General features: G+C 35.9%; 1 protein-coding gene across 4 annotated transcripts in view; it reads left to right on the plus strand.

Annotated features, from left to right (window-relative positions):
• KLF12 (Kruppel like factor 12) overlaps nt 1-17,191 on the plus strand; it is a 435,792-nt gene that overhangs the window by 243,728 nt on the left and 174,873 nt on the right. For 2 of the 4 annotated variants that reach the window (XM_013047135.2, XM_013047136.2), the window contains exon 4: nt 6,405-6,443. The exons of the other annotated variants lie outside the window; for them this stretch is intronic. In XM_013047135.2, the coding sequence (XP_012902589.1) occupies nt 6,405-6,443 (39 nt within the window). The remainder of the gene's footprint in view (nt 1-6,404; nt 6,444-17,191) is intronic. 4 annotated transcript variants of the gene reach the window in all.

Genomic DNA, 17,191 nt, shown 5'->3' on the forward strand with positions numbered 1-17,191 from the left:
GAAGAAACACTGGAAGTAGGGGCCTGATGTTGTGAGATGTGTATTACAGAATGATTGCTGGTACCTTGGGAGATACGAGACTGAAGAGGACGAGGAAAGCAGGACACTGCCCTCGCTATATGAGTTTGAGTTAACAAAGTTAACTTTCATTTGAGGCAGTCTCTCCCCTCCCCCCACCATAAAAAAGCTTTCTTCAATGATTTCAATATGTTGCGAATATGATGTTCTCTCCTTTCACCATGACTTAGAAATTTCAAGGTCATTTTGCCATGGGAAGCAGATTGAGAACACAAGTGTGAGTGTACATGAACTTTACTATCATGTCAAAGATAGACATGCCAGATCTAAAAGTAACTATTGGTTTCTCAGGTCTGGTGCATTTTGAGATTAGATGTGGAATATGACACAAGCCTTTGCTCAAGAGAGAATTTTTTTTTTTTTTTTGTATTATCAGTTTAGAATTTTTTTTTTTTAAAGATTTTATTTATTTATTTGACAGAGAGAGATCACAAGTAGGCAGAGAGGCAGGCAGAGAGAGAGGAGGAAGCAGGCTCCCTGCTGAGCAGAGAGCCCGATGTGGGACTCGATCCCAGGACCCTGAGATCATGACCTGAGCCGAAGGCAGTGGCTTAACCTACTGAGCCACCCAGGCGCCCCACAGTTTAGAATTTTTAACCGATAAAACATAGATAGAATAAAGTGGAAGGCTTCACTTTCACAAACAATCCAATCTGTCATTCTCTTGGTGGCGAACCAATCGTTAGTCTTTGTATTACAGCAGGAAAAAACTTGAGTCTGTCGTTCAGGGACCATGTTTATGGACTTAATGAATCTCCAAAAACAAAAAGAGTTTTTAGGTTCTAAGGTAAAGAACAAAATGTGACAAGAATTGCTGTTTCTAAACAAGAGAGCCTAGATTTAGAGAAATTCTTATTAGACCTTGAAATGCTTCAAAGAAGAAGTGAATTAGTTGGAGGTGAAAACCGAATATCAGATCTAGATTATGTAGTTCTGATGATTTTTATGTTAACTTTTTTTTTTTTTTTTGGTAGATTAAGCTGAAAATGCCATACTTTTGCTATCAGCTTTTTCTAATGTCTTACAGCCTTGGAAGCTCACTGGTTCTGTGGCGGGGTTCCACGGTCGTCCTCAGCATATGGCTTGGCACAGACTGGACATTCAGGAAGTCTTCCCTTCTGTCACACTTCCTTTACTTTTGCTCTCAGTGTGATAGTTTGATTTCATCAGAAATTGTTTCTCATCCAAAGATATAAAATCAGTTAATTGGGGACTGTTTGTTCAATATAACCTATTATCTGAGTTCTAAGGAACTCATCAGAGGCAGCATGTCTTGCCTTACAGCAGATAATTTTGATATTACTTCTTTTGAATGTGAAGGATGCTTGGAGCATGATTCCTCAAAAACCCGTCTTTGATTGTAGCCTCTTGGTATGTTTCCCTTTTCCATAATCCTATGGTAATTTCTCACTGACCTATTTCCTAATGAGCAAACTTCAGATCTAGGGCTGCAAAACTTGCTAACCTAACATCAGTACTACCTTATTTTCCATTCCGGTCAGGTCAGTCTTTTGCTGTGTCCTGTCATTCATTCTTCTCTGGGGGTATCCCTGACTCTCATCCCATGCCCGGGTACTGCCAGCCATGGCTGTCCATGGCTGTTCATTCAACACATGGCTCTTTATTCACTCAGTGACCTTTCTGTTCAGTGTAAGCGTTACTTACTGCCCACCGTGAAGACAGTAGGTTGACTGCTATGGATCAAGGCATGTGATTTCCTTTTCTCATGTCTCAGGTCTTGAATATACTTTCATATGGGGAAAGTTCCATTGCCCGAACCAAACAGACAAGGCAATAATTATGGTATGTGAAAACTCCTACCTGGTTGGCAGGTGGAGATGTTGGCTACATGTCTACTAGGCATTTCTGCATACCACTGGAAAAAATTACTTAACTGGGTTTTGGGTGATTTGTTTTTGTTTTGTTTTGTTTTTCACTGTAGAATAAGGGCAAAAGAGTTCTAAGTTCTTTAGCAGTTCTAGGATATATAAAAATAAATTCCTTTATGACACCGAAGTTAAACTTTAAGTAACCTCAGCTATTTAGGATAGCTCTGAATCTGGAAACTGAATAAAAGCGAGGATCTGGCAGCGAAGAAGCAGCTTCTCATTCATTATCCAGCAGGGGTGGAACTAGTGAGGAAATGTTGAAGAACCACAGATCCAACTCACACTGGGGCTGCATGGCTCATGAACAGGGGGATAGCCGCAAAGGAAGACTTTCGCTGGTTGGCTTTCTTGGATATAAGCCAAGAAATATGGGAGGATTAAGAGGAAAAGGAGACAGAAAAATGAATAAAAAGGAAATCCATTGTTAAAGAAGAACTATTACTCTATAATCCTCTCAGTAAATCCTGACAATTGATAGAATTCAACAGCCTTTCCTTATAGAAATACTGAAAAATGGAACTTATTTAATATTGGAATAGGAGTTTCTTCTAACTAATAGTTAACATGATATTTAATGGAAAAAAATAACAAGTTTCCATCAAAATCAGAAAACAAACAGCCTATTAGAACAATCATCATTATTATTACTATTCTTATATTTTGTCTTAGAACACCTACTCAGTGTCTACATGGAACACAAAAAGAGTAAGCAGTGGATAATTTTAGATAAATATTTCATTAATTCAAGAGAATGTGATTGAGTACCTCAAATTAAAGAAAAGAGTGGTTAGAGTTAAATGACTTGAATTCAGTAAACTAAGGGTGCTTTTAAAATAAATAGCATATCTATGCTCCATTAATAGCTAAATCAAAAATATAATGGCGTTCTTGGTGGCAACCTATTACAAACTACCTAGACATAAATTTTAAAAGAATAAAAAAGGCGATGAGATTAGGGGATCCAGAGAGTCTCTTAGACCCCCATAAGCTCTAAAGGCTGTACTCCGTAACCTCCTTATAGGGCATTATTTCATCGCTGGTCTGGCTGGGCACATATATACACATGTGTTCTGTGCGCATGCTTGTGTGCTCACGTCTGTGGTTTATAGACATCTGGAAAGTGAGGGCAGTTTTACAGATTTTGAGACTCAAAGTGCTCATTAGTCCTTACTGAAGACTGAATGTCTCTTAGCATCATCCATTCTGTTGCAAATTATGTTTTCCAAGTTCTCTGGCCCCCTGGCTTTTCAAGAAGGTTGACCAGTAGGAGACATTGGCAGGCAAGTAGGAAAGCTAATTGAATGGAAAAGTAGGGTTCTCTCTCTCTCTTACTTGCGCAGCATTTTCTAGCAGTGGCTGTCTCTGTCTCCCAGCTCCTGGGGCAGTCCCTACTGTTGTTCTAATTCCATTCAAATGAAGCCAGCCCTGGACACTTTCAACATCCTTTTCTCCTTTGCCTTTCCAGTTCATGGGATGAGACTGGCTTTGGGAGTTTCTGGTGTTGCTAATCTGGGTTACTTCACTATTCTTCACTATTCTCCAAGCTCTGTTGTTACCTGTATTAAAATCTCCTCTTTTTAAAATACCCAGCGTGGCACCTGTCTCTTTACTGGACCTGATTTAGAGAAACCCACTATTGTGTTTCTTTCTTTAAAAAAAAAAAAAAAAAAAAAAATCTATATAGAGCAGTATCTGGCACATCGTAAGCACTCAATATTGTTGATCGAATGCATTCTAAAACAATGAGGCTGAGGAAAAATGAGCTGATCAAATTATTTTCAGATATTCAGCTAAAGCTAATGAAAAGATCTGCACCACACACATAATTAAATTAGATCACATGGATTGTGTTTATTTAGTCATTAGCAAAGAGATTGGAAGGTGCCCCTCTTTCTGACCCAGTGCTAATTGGAAGAGTAATGCAGAGGTGTGGGTCATGGATTTTTTGAAGCATGCCTTTTCAAAATCAGATATTAGGAAGTCGGCTTCAGGGCTGAAAAGCAGTCAGCAAAATAGGAAACAACTAGAGGGTTGTGTGTGTCTTTTGTTTTTTATTTTTGAAGTTTTCTCTCTCGATCACTATATTATCTGAACACATTTACACTGGCAGCAAAAGTGGTTGATTTCAATCATCCGTCTATTTTTTTATTTTAACAAAAGCAATATGCTCTTGATAGAAGAAACAATCAAAGATGGTTGTGCCTAAAAAATAGTAGCTTCACCGCACTTATCTCCATCCCCACAGATGTAGCCAAGGTAGGTGGTGCGTTGTAACAGCAGGATGGTCTGTGCCTATATTAAGAATATGCAAATTGCATCTTGCAGAATATACTCATTTGTAATTTTTTTTTTCTTAACTGAAGAAGATAACTCTAGCAATTTGCAGTTCTAAGCCATTTATTTCAATAGCTGTGTAGTACCCTATTGTATGGATAGAGCCTAGTTTATTTGTCAGATTCCTAACTAATGGGCATTGGATTTTTGTCAATGGCTTCTGCCATAGCAATTTAGACAAAATAGGAATTTGGTTGGGGTGTGTGTGTGTGTGTGTGTGTGTGAACCACCATAGTTCCTAATACTCCTATTTCATATAAACATTTTATCTGCCAAAGTGGATAAAAACCTTAGTGGCTATAATCTTAGAGTGTTCAAATACAACTAAATATATGTGTAGTCATTTGATTGTGACATTTTAAAAAATGTTCACTCAAAGTTCTTTCCAAAATTAGTTTTATTACTTGAGAACAGTAATACTGTTCTGTTGCAGTAAAGAGTTAGAATTGATCCTGAAGAAGTGAGATCACTGCCTTTTTTTTTTTTTTTTTAAAATAATTGTACTCTCTTTGCCTTCCATTGTTGCCCCATTTTTTTCTTGGGTTATTCCAGAATAATGTTTAGGTTATGAAACAGTTCAGAAGAGACTTCTGCTGATAGAGAAGAGTTTGTAGATTCTAAAACAAGGCCTTAGTAAGATATCCAAATCCATAGTTTTTGAATTCTTTTTTTTTTAAGATTTTATTTATTTATTTGATAGAGAGATAGATCACAAGTGGGCAGAGAGAGAGAGAGGAGGAAGCAGGCTCCCCGCTGAGCAGAGAGCCCTGAGATCATGACCTGAGCTTAACCCACTGAGCCACCCAGGTGCCCCAGAGTCTTTGAATTCTTGACTTAATACCATTAAAAAATCAAACTGGGCCGTAAGGTAAATTCTTGCCACCAAGTTGCTTCTTGTACTAACACAGAAACAAGATACTGTGAATGAATGCTATTGACAAAGCAACCACACGTGATAATACCAGGAAGCTGTGTTCTAGAAGGTTAGTGACTATTTGGGTGGGGGAGGATTAATTACTTTGGCTTTTGAATTCAACATTTCAAACCTGTATTTAAATATTTTAACTTTTTTTGGAAGATAATTTTGTTATTATGTTACGTTGCTCAGGAGTTTCTCATGATTACTCTGCCTAACTAATAAGAAAGAAAGAAATGATCCAGAAATAGAAGCTATCAACAGAAACTTCATGAGAAATGAAACTTACAGGAAAACTGTAGAGTTTACAAATTTTTGCCTTTCTTGTCATCTACACGTGTAACAGCAGCCACCTGTTCAGAAGAAGATAAAAGTTGATGTATATAAATGGGTCCTCCCCAAGAAAAGATGGTAATATCCCCATTTTGGTTAAGAAGGCAAGAAAATGCACAATTATCGTAGAAGTTTCCTTCTAAAGCCAACTTTGAGTATGATTATTTGGAACATGTACTTGTCCAAAACCCATCATCCCCTATGGTTCTTGAAAGCTGTATTTCTGGGCCTTCATTTCATTTTTAAATTTCATTTTTTTAAGGCAGAAGTAATTCAGTTACAGCATGTATTAATCTAAGAAATTATTGAAGAAGTGACCTTTATTTGTCCCATCTGTAATGTATTCAGCTGTTAGAGGACAGGAGATGGTTCTTACTCTAGGTCATTCTAGGCAAGTGGGATTTTTATCCTTATGTAGCCGCAATGTGGGAGGCAGTCTGCATTTTCTGAAATATGTGAAAATTTATTTTAAAAGAACATTTGATTTTTAATATAAAAATGTAAATCTTTGGACCAAAGTTTATTCTTGTAATCTTCCCTAACTTACCCCTACTCATGAAAATATATTTATATGTATGTGCATGTTTCCTAAATGAGCTTTTAGCTTTCTATTGGAAGTATTTCTGGTTTTGTCCTTTCATATTTAGTTTTCATTCATGTGAAAAGAAATGTTAGAATAGTCTAGGAAAATGCATTCCATATTTTGAGTTTTCAGCTAAAAAGTTAGAATTCAGATTCTTTGACATGTTTACAAGGGTTTTGAGCATTTTCAAAAAAATATGTATTGTTTCCGTTTTCAACATTACTTTATCTTTGGAAATGTAAAATTACTAGTTTCTTTTGAATTCTTTTAGGACAGTCCATTGGATTGCACATGGTTAAAGTCTATTGAAGTAAGTGTCTGTTAATTTTTTAAAACTTCCATTAAGCAATTTAACTTTGTCTCCCTTCAGTCATCATTGCTTACAATTAATTATACAATAACAAATCCACTTAAAATTATGTGATGTGATCTTTTAAAAATAAAACTTAATGGGATTAAATGGATTATTTTTTTTCATGAGAAAATCCCGTAACCGAATGAAGTTTTTCTGCTCTTTTTATGGAAAGAGTACTTCGGGTTAATATAAAAAAGTTTAAGCAAACACATAGAAATTTTATAAGGTTAACTACTTAGTGCTTACTAGCTAAGACATTTTTGGTAATAATTTCTTGAATTATGGCCCAAAGTGATGCTAAAATCATTGATCCTTGACTCTTACATGAGGCAGAAGATAAAGAATCCAGTTTAGTGAGTGGGGATGAGTCAACGGAAAATTATTGTTCTTTATCTGATAATAAACTACAAACAAGACTAGATACTGTCCTCCTGTGGCACATTGAAAGACACTGTGTGTGTTCTCTGCCTCAAATATATTCATGGTCAATATTTGATAAGTCAATGATCCTATTTTAGTGTTACTCTCAATTGAATTCCGTAAACCATTACTTAGAGGAAATCTTGTAAAAAGTAGGCCTATATATCCACTGTTTTAGTTAATTCTTTGCTTTTTGTATTTGGAGAAATGGAAAACCTATTTCATATTAGAAAGTTTCCCTCACAACCAACATTTTGAAAAGATGTGATTATATTTAATTCCCTTTTTCTTACAATTTTCTAAAAAAAGTAGCACAGTGACATTTTGTTTAAATATTTTTTAAATTATTTTGTTGTTGACCCAACTTTTTACTAATTTTTTAAATTGTATTAACCCTTTATTTTATATTATCCTTGCTGATATTTTTAAAATAAAAACATCTCAGAAACTTAATTATACTATTGGGTCTTTTGGATGAAAGATAATCTTTCAAAACTTGATTTTTAAATGTGTGTATATGCTAACTGTTTTTTTTTTTTAAGATTTAATTATTTATTTGACAGAGAGAGATCATATGTAGGCAGAGAGGCAGGCAGAGAGAGAGGAAGGGAAGCAGGCCCTCTGCTGAGCAGAGAGCCCGATGCGATGCGGGACTCCATCCCAGGACCTTGAGATCATGACCTGAGCCGAAGGCAGCAGCTTAACCCACTGAGCCATCCAGGCACCCCATATGCTAACTTTTTTTAAACAAGTGAAAACAAGTTCATTAACGTGTGTACCTTTTGTGTATGTTAACATATGTATATGTTAACAATGGGTTAACTCCTTGATTTTCAAATTTAACCCACATATCTGTCTTTGGGTTTTCTATAGGTGTCTTAGCAATCAGGCATTAAAATCATAGCACCTGGTCATTGAGAAGAAGAATAATTGCTTAGATTCTAAATATATATGTTGGGAAATTAAAAGGCTAACTTCTCAGATCTCTAGTTTCTTGATGTATATAATAAACATAGTTCCCGCATTGTAGGTGTTAAGCAGTATTGTCCTGCCTGTGTACCTAGGTGTTCAAGGACATTGCTATCACTGATGGTTAGAGTAATTTGAACTTTGGACTCCTAATGTCATAAGTCATTATAAAGGGACTATATAGATAAAATGGAAATTTGCCTTTATAGATTTATGTGCACACATACATATACAGATACATATATACACACATACACACTTAAATACATAGATCTGTACATTGATATGCATACTTATCTATAAATGTAGCTTCTGCTCACCTAGTGGCATTCTGTGCCTCTCCCCAATCTTCCAACTCCCTTTTAAAAGTAGGGCACAGGTGCATGCTTTGATTTGGATTCCATTAGAAACTATGCAGAAGGACTTGTGATATGAAAAGATTCTGACAAGTCTAAATAAATCAGTCTGGAACTAAAATAATCTGTGAAGGTCCATTAGCTTACGCGATCAGTGTGGTTCCTATGTTGCAGATTTACAGAAACATGATACTAAAATTTTTAGTGTTGAGTGGTTTTTCACTTGTTGACCATATTTTCTAAATGACTTTTCCAAGCAGTGAAGCCTTCATAGTTAAGCTTTTTGAAAATAAAGGAAGAGTACAAAGCATGACAGCAGAAAAGACTCAAGTGTTGAGTCCTCTCAAGTCCCCTAAAGTCTTATGTGATTTCTTACTTTTCAAAAGGTATTTTATTCTTGTAAGAAAGGTTCATAAACCATAAAAACATTTATTTTTTGTGTATTGGTTGTTTCTTTTTTGACAAATCCAGTAAGTTTTGTGTATCTCTTTTTTCATTTTTCTCCTTTTGGATATTACTTACCATATTGTTTTTAAGAAACAGAAGCACAATAACCTTTTTAACTAATGCAGATGAAAGACAAAGAAAATCTATTCTTCTCCTGCTAAAGTTTTCATGAAACAATAAGTAATAGAATTCTGCATGCTGAATGTTGTCTTCGGTGCTTTGAATAGCAGCAAGATCTAATTTCCCCACCAAAAGCCTTCGTAATTCAAGGCAGCCTTAATGATTTAACAAAACTATTATAATAAAAATATTAAGAGATAATCTAACATCATCTCTAAAGTCTAAATTCTTTTTATCTAAAAATTATAAAGTTTTTCATCAGATATTTTAATTTAATGATCAATATCAGTGTTTGTTTTATTACAAATAAAACAAATTTACAAAAGACCATCATATTATTATGCATTCAGTCATTTGTCATACAGTCCTTTATTTTGGTTTGCCTGAGAAAACTGTTTCAGAATTCATTTTTTTTATTCATGGAAATAAAATTTGGACAACTTTAGATAAATATTTATTTGTTTACAAAGATTTTAAAGGTCAAGTAGATGAATAGATGGATAGGAGTAGTATTTTTAAAATCAATTTAAACAAAACAGACCTTTTGTTAAAAAATGAAATAGCCTTTTTATTAGCTTTGCTCTCTTTAAGTTTTTTAAAAATTATTTAGTGTGTGGATGGATGGCCTTAGAGTATCCATCTAGATTAAAATTGGGCAGCCCATACTTCTGCAGTGGCCCATGTATCACCGATTTCTGTTTTTGAAATTATTTGGTGTTTCTGATGCTGATTAATTTTGTGAGTGTGTGATCAGAGCTAGTGAGTGAGTGATTTTGATCTTGACACTAACAAAATTTATACCTTGATTTTCTTTTCTTTTCTTTTCTTTCTTTCTTTCTTTCTTTCTTTCTTTCTTTCTAAACATTGGGCATTTTGAAGGTTCCAGTAGAGTTGTTTCTCTCTCTGGTGATATGGTTAATGCCATTATACAAGAAGAGCCCTTGCTGTGTACCCTGTTGCTACTAGTTAATTTTGTCATTTGGCTACAATTAAGCACAGATTTTCCAGCACTAAGCACCGATTTAATGCAGAATTAAAGGATGTCCTGGAAGGTAGCTAGAGAGAATCTGAGAGAGTCTGTGTGCTCTGTGTTTGTGTATAGAACTGGCCTCTCTACTTAACTCTCTAGCAAGAACGTCAGCCCTCCAGATCCAGACTATCAAGGGCATATTGTAGGTACCCGGAAGCTAGAATTTCAAAGACTTTCAACTTCGTAGCACTCCCATATGTTGGCGCCCGGTGACGTTTGTCCCTTTTTGAAACCTGTTCAGCTGATGCTTCTGTAAAACCTCCAGTACTACAGCCCGTCTGAATGATCGGTTCCTTACCTTGTCATCCCCGTCTTGGTGTAGGTAGCACCAACCATTGTTGAATTTCATAAGCTAAAACTATAGGAGTTCTCCTGGATACCCTTTGCTCCTTCATCTTCCACATCGAATTCATGACTTCTCAATATGCCTTACCTCTGAATTCCTCTCCACCTCCACAGTTTGCTCACCCAAACTGCACCGAGAGCCTCTTCAGGGGTACGTAACTTCCATGTTTGCCCCTTCAGCCCATACTCTACGTAGCAGCTTTTTCTTCTTACTTAGAACTTTTCAGCATTTTTCCATTTCTCTTAGAATAAAAGCTATTTTTCGTTCATAGTTTTAAAGTCCTTTGCTTGTCCCCCTCCCCGGATATCTCTTTTCCTGGGTATCCGACAACTTCTTCCTCTGGCTCTTACTTCAAGTCTTGATTTAAATGACCACTGTCACTAAGCCTGGGTATCTGACAACTTCTTCCTCTGGCTCTTACTTCAAGTCTTGATTCAAATGACCACTATCACTGATCCTTCCATTACCTCCTATTTGAAAGTGCGGCTGCTTCATTGGGCTGGCTGGTGATGAGAGCAAAGTGTAGAAGCAGGAAGACAAGTCTGTAGACTTCTTGGGAGTTGAGACTAGAGATGGGGGTGACTTGGACTAGGTTCGTGATATTAGAAGGTTCTAGAAGTTTAGTGAAAAGTGGTCACTGGTAGATTGGGTTTTAGGGTTGATAAAAGAGAAAGGGTTGTTTGGTCTGGAGCTCCTAAGTAGATGTTGATAGTGTAATGACATAGGGAAGACTGTAAAAGGAGATGACTTTTTACTGGGAAGAGAAATTAAGAGTGTTGTTCTGGGTTTGTTAGATTTGGATGCTAAGTGAAGATTTCAAATGAACTAATGGCTGTGGGGACCTGTGTTTGGAAATGGAGGTTTCATAGTGAATGCTATATTGACAAATGAGATTTCATAAAAGAGTGTAAACAGAGTAGAGGGTGCAGGACTAACCCTGAGGAATTTCAGTACTGAAAGCTTGAGCACAGTATGTGGAGTCAGTAAAGAAGACTACCAGGTGCACAGGCAAAAACCCAGGCAAGTACGGTGCTCCAGAGCTCAAAAGAAACAAAATACTTAACAGGTGATTATTCAATGTTGAATCTTATGGAACATCAAAGAAGATGAAAAAAAAGCAAGTAAGCAATGGACTGGCAGCAAGGAGATCATTCATTGGTGGTCTTTTTTTTTTTTTTTTTTTTTTTTATCCAGTGTCTTGATAACAGATCTTGGTAGCCAATATTGTGGTCACTGGTTCCATGTGGCTGTTTAAGTTTAAATGTAAATCAATTCAAATAAAATAATTCCTCAGCAGCACTAGTCCTATTTCATATGTGTAATAGCCACCTGGGGCTAGGGGCTACCATATTGGACAGTGAGGATGACTAACATTTTCATCATTGCAGAAAATTCCATTGGGCAGTGCTGCTCCAGAAGGCAAGTGCAGCTCTGAGTGTACTCATCCTCTCTTGGTCTGGCAGACACCTGTCCCTTTGGAGAGGGGTTATGGCCAGAGGAAGACCAGAGCCAAAGGCTTTGAAGCCTTGGATCCAGGATACCCATTCTAAAGGGGATATTGCCTGGTAGAGCAGTGAAAAAGGAAGTATGATTGGTTGAGAGGACAATGGGAGTGATTATACAATTCTTTTCTTTTCTTGACTATAAATTCTCATTTATTTTATGCACGTGTGCGAGGAGGTGAAGGACACTGGAGCAAATGGTTTTGGTGGCTTACGTTGTCTGAGAAAATTTGACTGAATAGGCAGTACTTGGGCTGGTATGAAGATGAATAACGTTCAGATCCACAGAGGGTAAGGGAGTACTCTTCTGCTGAGGGAAGAGAAAAATACAGGTACAGTTGTGTTCTAGACATTTCAACACATTTCAACCTCAGCACAAGTGTCGGAAGTAATGTTGTTAATATCCTCATTCTCCAGATGAAAAAAGAGTTGCATCTTATTCTAAGAAATGAGACTGATAGGTAAACTGAAATTTTGTTTTGTAGAACTTTGAAAACCAAGGAGGGAACTTAAATTTTAACATAGTGTTCAAAGAAGACTTTGCTTTTTTTCAGTTGTATTAAATTTGGGGAAGGTGCCCTGGAAAGGTCAGTGCTTTCTCCAGTAACTTGTATCTATAATTAAGTTGGCTCTTGCTCCATTTTCTCTGAATTTGTCCTTTAGAGTAGAATAGCCACTCAGTGGGGAATAGGAATGTGGTTTATCTCACCCATTGTCATCTAATACAAGCGCAAATTTTAACTTTTCTAACAAAATTTAACTTTGTCAAAATGTCACATGTCTCTCAGAGGCAAATATCCTACCTTTTGTCAAATTGTGCCTTGCAAGTGAATTTGCTATGTACATGCCTTTTTTTCACGCTGGGTTGGAAGTTCTTTGAGGTAAAGGTGGGTATGCATTTGTTTTACCCTGGAGTGCCCTGACCCAAAGCTTGGCAAATAATTGGATGTTGACTAGATATGGGGTAGACTGAGTTGACTACTGTGTTTCGGCTGCTGAATCACTTTGGGCCAGCAGGACCCCCTCCGCTTTCCTTTCATGCATAACCTTACTGTGTCCTTCCCTGTCATATCTCTCCAGTTTACAAAAAAGGAAATATCCCTAACTAGACCACCTTGTATGCTCTGACTGAATGCCATCCTGCTTACGTAAGGCCCTTACCAATTTGGCAAGGACATTTAAATTTATCTGTCTTCCGGAGCATTATGCCACACATTCCTAAGGCTGATATGATAAGAGTTGGTGCTTTGTCTTTTTCAACAAAGAGAAACTTTTGAGACTTAAGATAGAATCACTCATTTTTTTCTCATGCAAATAATTCTTTTAATTTTTAATGAATTTACTGCTGTTCTCATTAAAGTTGCTTATTAGTAAAAAGATGTGTAATAAGCTATAATCTTTAATAGCTAACAACAAACTTCACGAAGTTTTAAAAAGAGGAGGCACTGTAATGTTGGTGTTAGCTGTGGTAGTTATTTGGAAAAGGTATTCTTAATTTAGTGGTCATCCTCACACTTACTGTATTAATAATAAATTTTGTGTTCAAGGTTGATTTTTTTTTTCATTTCTCAGAAGACAGTATACAAAGGCACTAATGTAACAATAGAATGAAAAGAACCATGAAGAATGAGTATGACCTCCTGCCATAAAGACAGTTTTCCTGAGTGTGAGATAGTTCCTTAGGTGGTTCTACATACGGTCCTTCCATAATTGTCTCCGTTCATATTAAAAATATATATATCTAGGAGTGCCTGCGTGGCTCAGTGGGTTAAAGCCTCTGCCTTCGGCTCAGGTCATGATCTCAGGGTCCTGGGATCGAGCCTGGCATCGGGCTCTCTGCTCTGCTCGGCCGGGAGCCTGCTCCCCCCTCCCCACGCCTGCCTCTCTGACTTCTTGTGATCTCTGTCTGTAAAATAAATAAATAAAATCTTAAAAAAAAATAAAATAAAAATATATATCTATATATACAAATATACAAATGAACTCTATTAATATATGTTAATTTATACTGCTTCTGGCTCAACATATTTGCAGTTCTTTTAAAATTATTATAAGATGACATACCAAAGCATTACAAACATTGATTTAGGGTTTTATCATTGGTTCTCATGGTTCAAATACTGTCATTTTTATTTAAATCAGTTCTGAGTAATAAAATATGGGCTGGTGCAGTCCAGTTACTTAGATTTTTTTGTCATTAAAACAAACTTGAAGTCTGTAAAATTGAATCCTACATTTGACATTTTCATAAAGATTATTTTCAAAACACAAGTCTTATTTCTTAATAATTTAAAACATATTTCCATGTTTGTTCACTAAATTCATTTGCTTGTTTTGAAATTAAAATTAGTTATTTAACTAATTAACTAATTTAACTAATTTAACTAATAAAATTAGTTATTTAAGTCTGCATTCATTTGATATAATAATGTCCAAATACAAATTTGTTTATTTTAGTATATTAGTTTTCTATCTCTATGTCAATGTATTCTGAGTGACCATAATTTGGGTAAAAGTCAAAAATAGCCCAAATAAAAATTATTGAGGAAAATAACCTTCTGAGAAAATGTGTGTATCTCTCTCTCTCTCTCTCTCTCTCTCACACACACACACACAACATGGAGAGGAATATTATTCATTCATAAGAAAAGAAGGAAATCCTAACATTTCCAACAACGTGTATTTATACTATGTGAAATATGTCACATTTCCAATGTGTATTTGACCTTGAGGGCATTTTATACTAAATGAAATACATCAGAGAAAGATACTATATGATCTCACTTAATATGTGGAACTTAAAGAAAAAAAAAAAAAAGAACCTATAGAAACAGAACAGTTTGGTGGTTGCCAGAGATAGGGGTTGGAAAGTGGGAGAAATGGGTGAAGGTGACCAAAAGATACAAACTTCCAGTTATAAGTGAATTCTGGGGACATAATGTATACCATGGCGACTGTCATTAATAAGACTGCATTACATATTTGAGAGTTGCTAAGAGAGTAGATAACTTACAGTTATCAAAGAGAAAAATAGTTATGTGGGTGAAGGATGCTAACATTATGGATATTATTTTGTAATATATACACATATCAAATTATGAACACCTAAAACTAATATGATGTTCTGTCTCAGTAAAACTGGAAAAAGATGTCATTCTGAAAATCCCCCAAAGGGTGGCTTCTTCCGGTGTTAAAGAATAGGAACTTTTAAACTTCAGGGTTCATCTGCAGTGGTATTTCTAGTGCCTTGGAGGGATGAAATCCGAAGGGCGAAACCAAAAAAGACAAGGAGAGCTAAGCTCCTGCTGTCGTCATCAGGCAGAACATATAACATGGTCTTGTAAAATGTAGTGAAGGCAAGATTAAATGAGCCAACAGAACATTACACAAGCCCATAGTTTGTAATTTCTGTTCATTGTTTTGGACAAAGCCATATATCAGTCTACTTATTTGGAGTTGTACCGATGCAGAAGCCTTGGTCACCTGACTTCATCTTATAACAACTTTTATTAATGTCTTATAGGTAAAATAATTCCACACCAACCAAGTTAAGATTTAGTTCCATCCCAATATTAAGACTATAAATAAAAACCTGAAGAAAAAAATTTATTACCTCGTGCAAGGATTAGGATCAGATTTCCAGAGTCATTAGTGAATTAGGATGGGAAGGACAAGCAGAGAATTTTTTAACTTTCAGTATAAATGAGGTCTTATACACAGTGAGCACTTTTACCTTTGCCTATAAACAACTTAGATGAACAACACAGTTTGCTTTTTTTAAAAAAAAGTTATAAGGAAACCACCATGGTGTGCAAAAAAACAAAAACAAAACCAAAACCAAACAAACAAAAAACCTGGTATCTAATGTGTACAGAGGAAGCAAAGTTTATATGGCAATGAAACTATTTGAAAATCTTTTTTTCTTTCTTTTTTTTTTTTAAGATTTTATTGATTTATTTGACAGACAGAGATCACAAGTAGGCAGACAGGCAGGCAGAGAGAGGGGAGAGGGAGAAGCAGGCTCCCTGCTGAGCAGAGAGCCCGATGTGGGGCTCGATCCCAGGACCCTGGGATCATGACCTGAGCCGAAGGCAGAGGCTTAACCCACTGAGCTACCCAGGTGCCCCTTGAAAATCTTTTCATATGGAATGATAATTCTACACAAAAAAACTAGAAAATGAAATTCTCTTGACCTTCAAACTGTAATTAGAACGGTATTATCCATTTTTTTGTATTAATTTATTTCCTTAGGTTTATAAATCAGGAGAGCTTTGTGTTTGTGTTTGATTACATTGGTTGAAAGTTTTGGGCCTCTCTCATATTAAAAATAAGCAAGAAATGTATCTTGCTAATTAGATGAAAGCAATTATTTTACTGCTTTAAACATTTAGGAAGTTTTATTTGTTTGTTTATTTATTCTCTCTAGAAAATAGGATTTAATGATTATGTGTAGATGCCAAAATACAGCCATGAAAATGAAATCTATGGCTTTGTAAATAATAGTTTGTAAATCCTGAGTTGTAAAAATGGAATAATTTCCCCTAATATACCTTACATTTTCAAAGCTGCATTCTCTTAATTTCTGTTTAATTTTCACTTGGCAGTGACTCCTGAAATTTGACTTCTGTTATCGCTAGAGAGCATGTTCAGTAATTAATGATTATAAGTAGGTACATAAAAAGAGTTCTAATCTATTTTAGACATGAACTTTTTTAGGGTATCCGCCTTGCTAAAAATTGGGTTCATACTTTATTTCTTAGCATTGTAAAATATCTGTTTGCCAATACCATCAAGCCTATTCTTTTTAAAGGCAGAAGGTCTTTATAGATTTTTTTTTTCTTTAAATAGGTCAAGGTACAGTTTCCATTCCATAATAGGCCAGTTAATTGTACTAGGTTTCTGATTCAAGAAAAACACCATTAAGAACACAGCCAAGAATCTGGAATTTAGAAAAATTGTCTTTGGAAGAGCAGCCCTGTTCATGCACCTGTGAAAAAATCCCACAGGTCCTTAAAAGTCTATTTATTCTAATTTTAGACACTAGTTTTACCACATGTTTGTTTTGTTTTCCAGCTCTAAAAGTAGTTTTGAAGCAGCAAATTAGGAAGGGAATGGGTGAGTCATGGCCACAGGCATATGGAAGCAGCTGGAAGTGGCAGAGCAAACCTTCATCACAGGTTGGGGGTAATTCCTCATAAGGACCAAAGACCCTACATTTATGTTTTATTGGAGTAATTCTTTATGTGTTTTTTCTTAAACTTATGGCATGTAGTCCGTTTACCATGCTGACTGCAATGTGAGACAATGAACTGAATTTGAATTTCCTTCTCCCTCACTTAGCTCTCTTCTTAGAGTTAGTCTGGGTGTAACACCAAGTCTGCAAGTTGAAAAGTTTAGTATTTGTTCATTTGGAGAAGAAATGCCAAGTCCATAAGATATTTCCTCTTCTCAGCAAATCTAACATTTAATAGGGGTGGCCAGAAAAGAAATAATTACAATCAAGAGAGCTGTGT

This window comes from Mustela putorius, unplaced genomic scaffold (assembly GCF_011764305.1).
Source record: "Mustela putorius furo isolate JIRA1106 unplaced genomic scaffold, ASM1176430v1.1 tig00000480_pilon_pilon_pilon, whole genome shotgun sequence".
Classification (NCBI taxonomy): domain Eukaryota; kingdom Metazoa; phylum Chordata; class Mammalia; order Carnivora; family Mustelidae; genus Mustela; species Mustela putorius.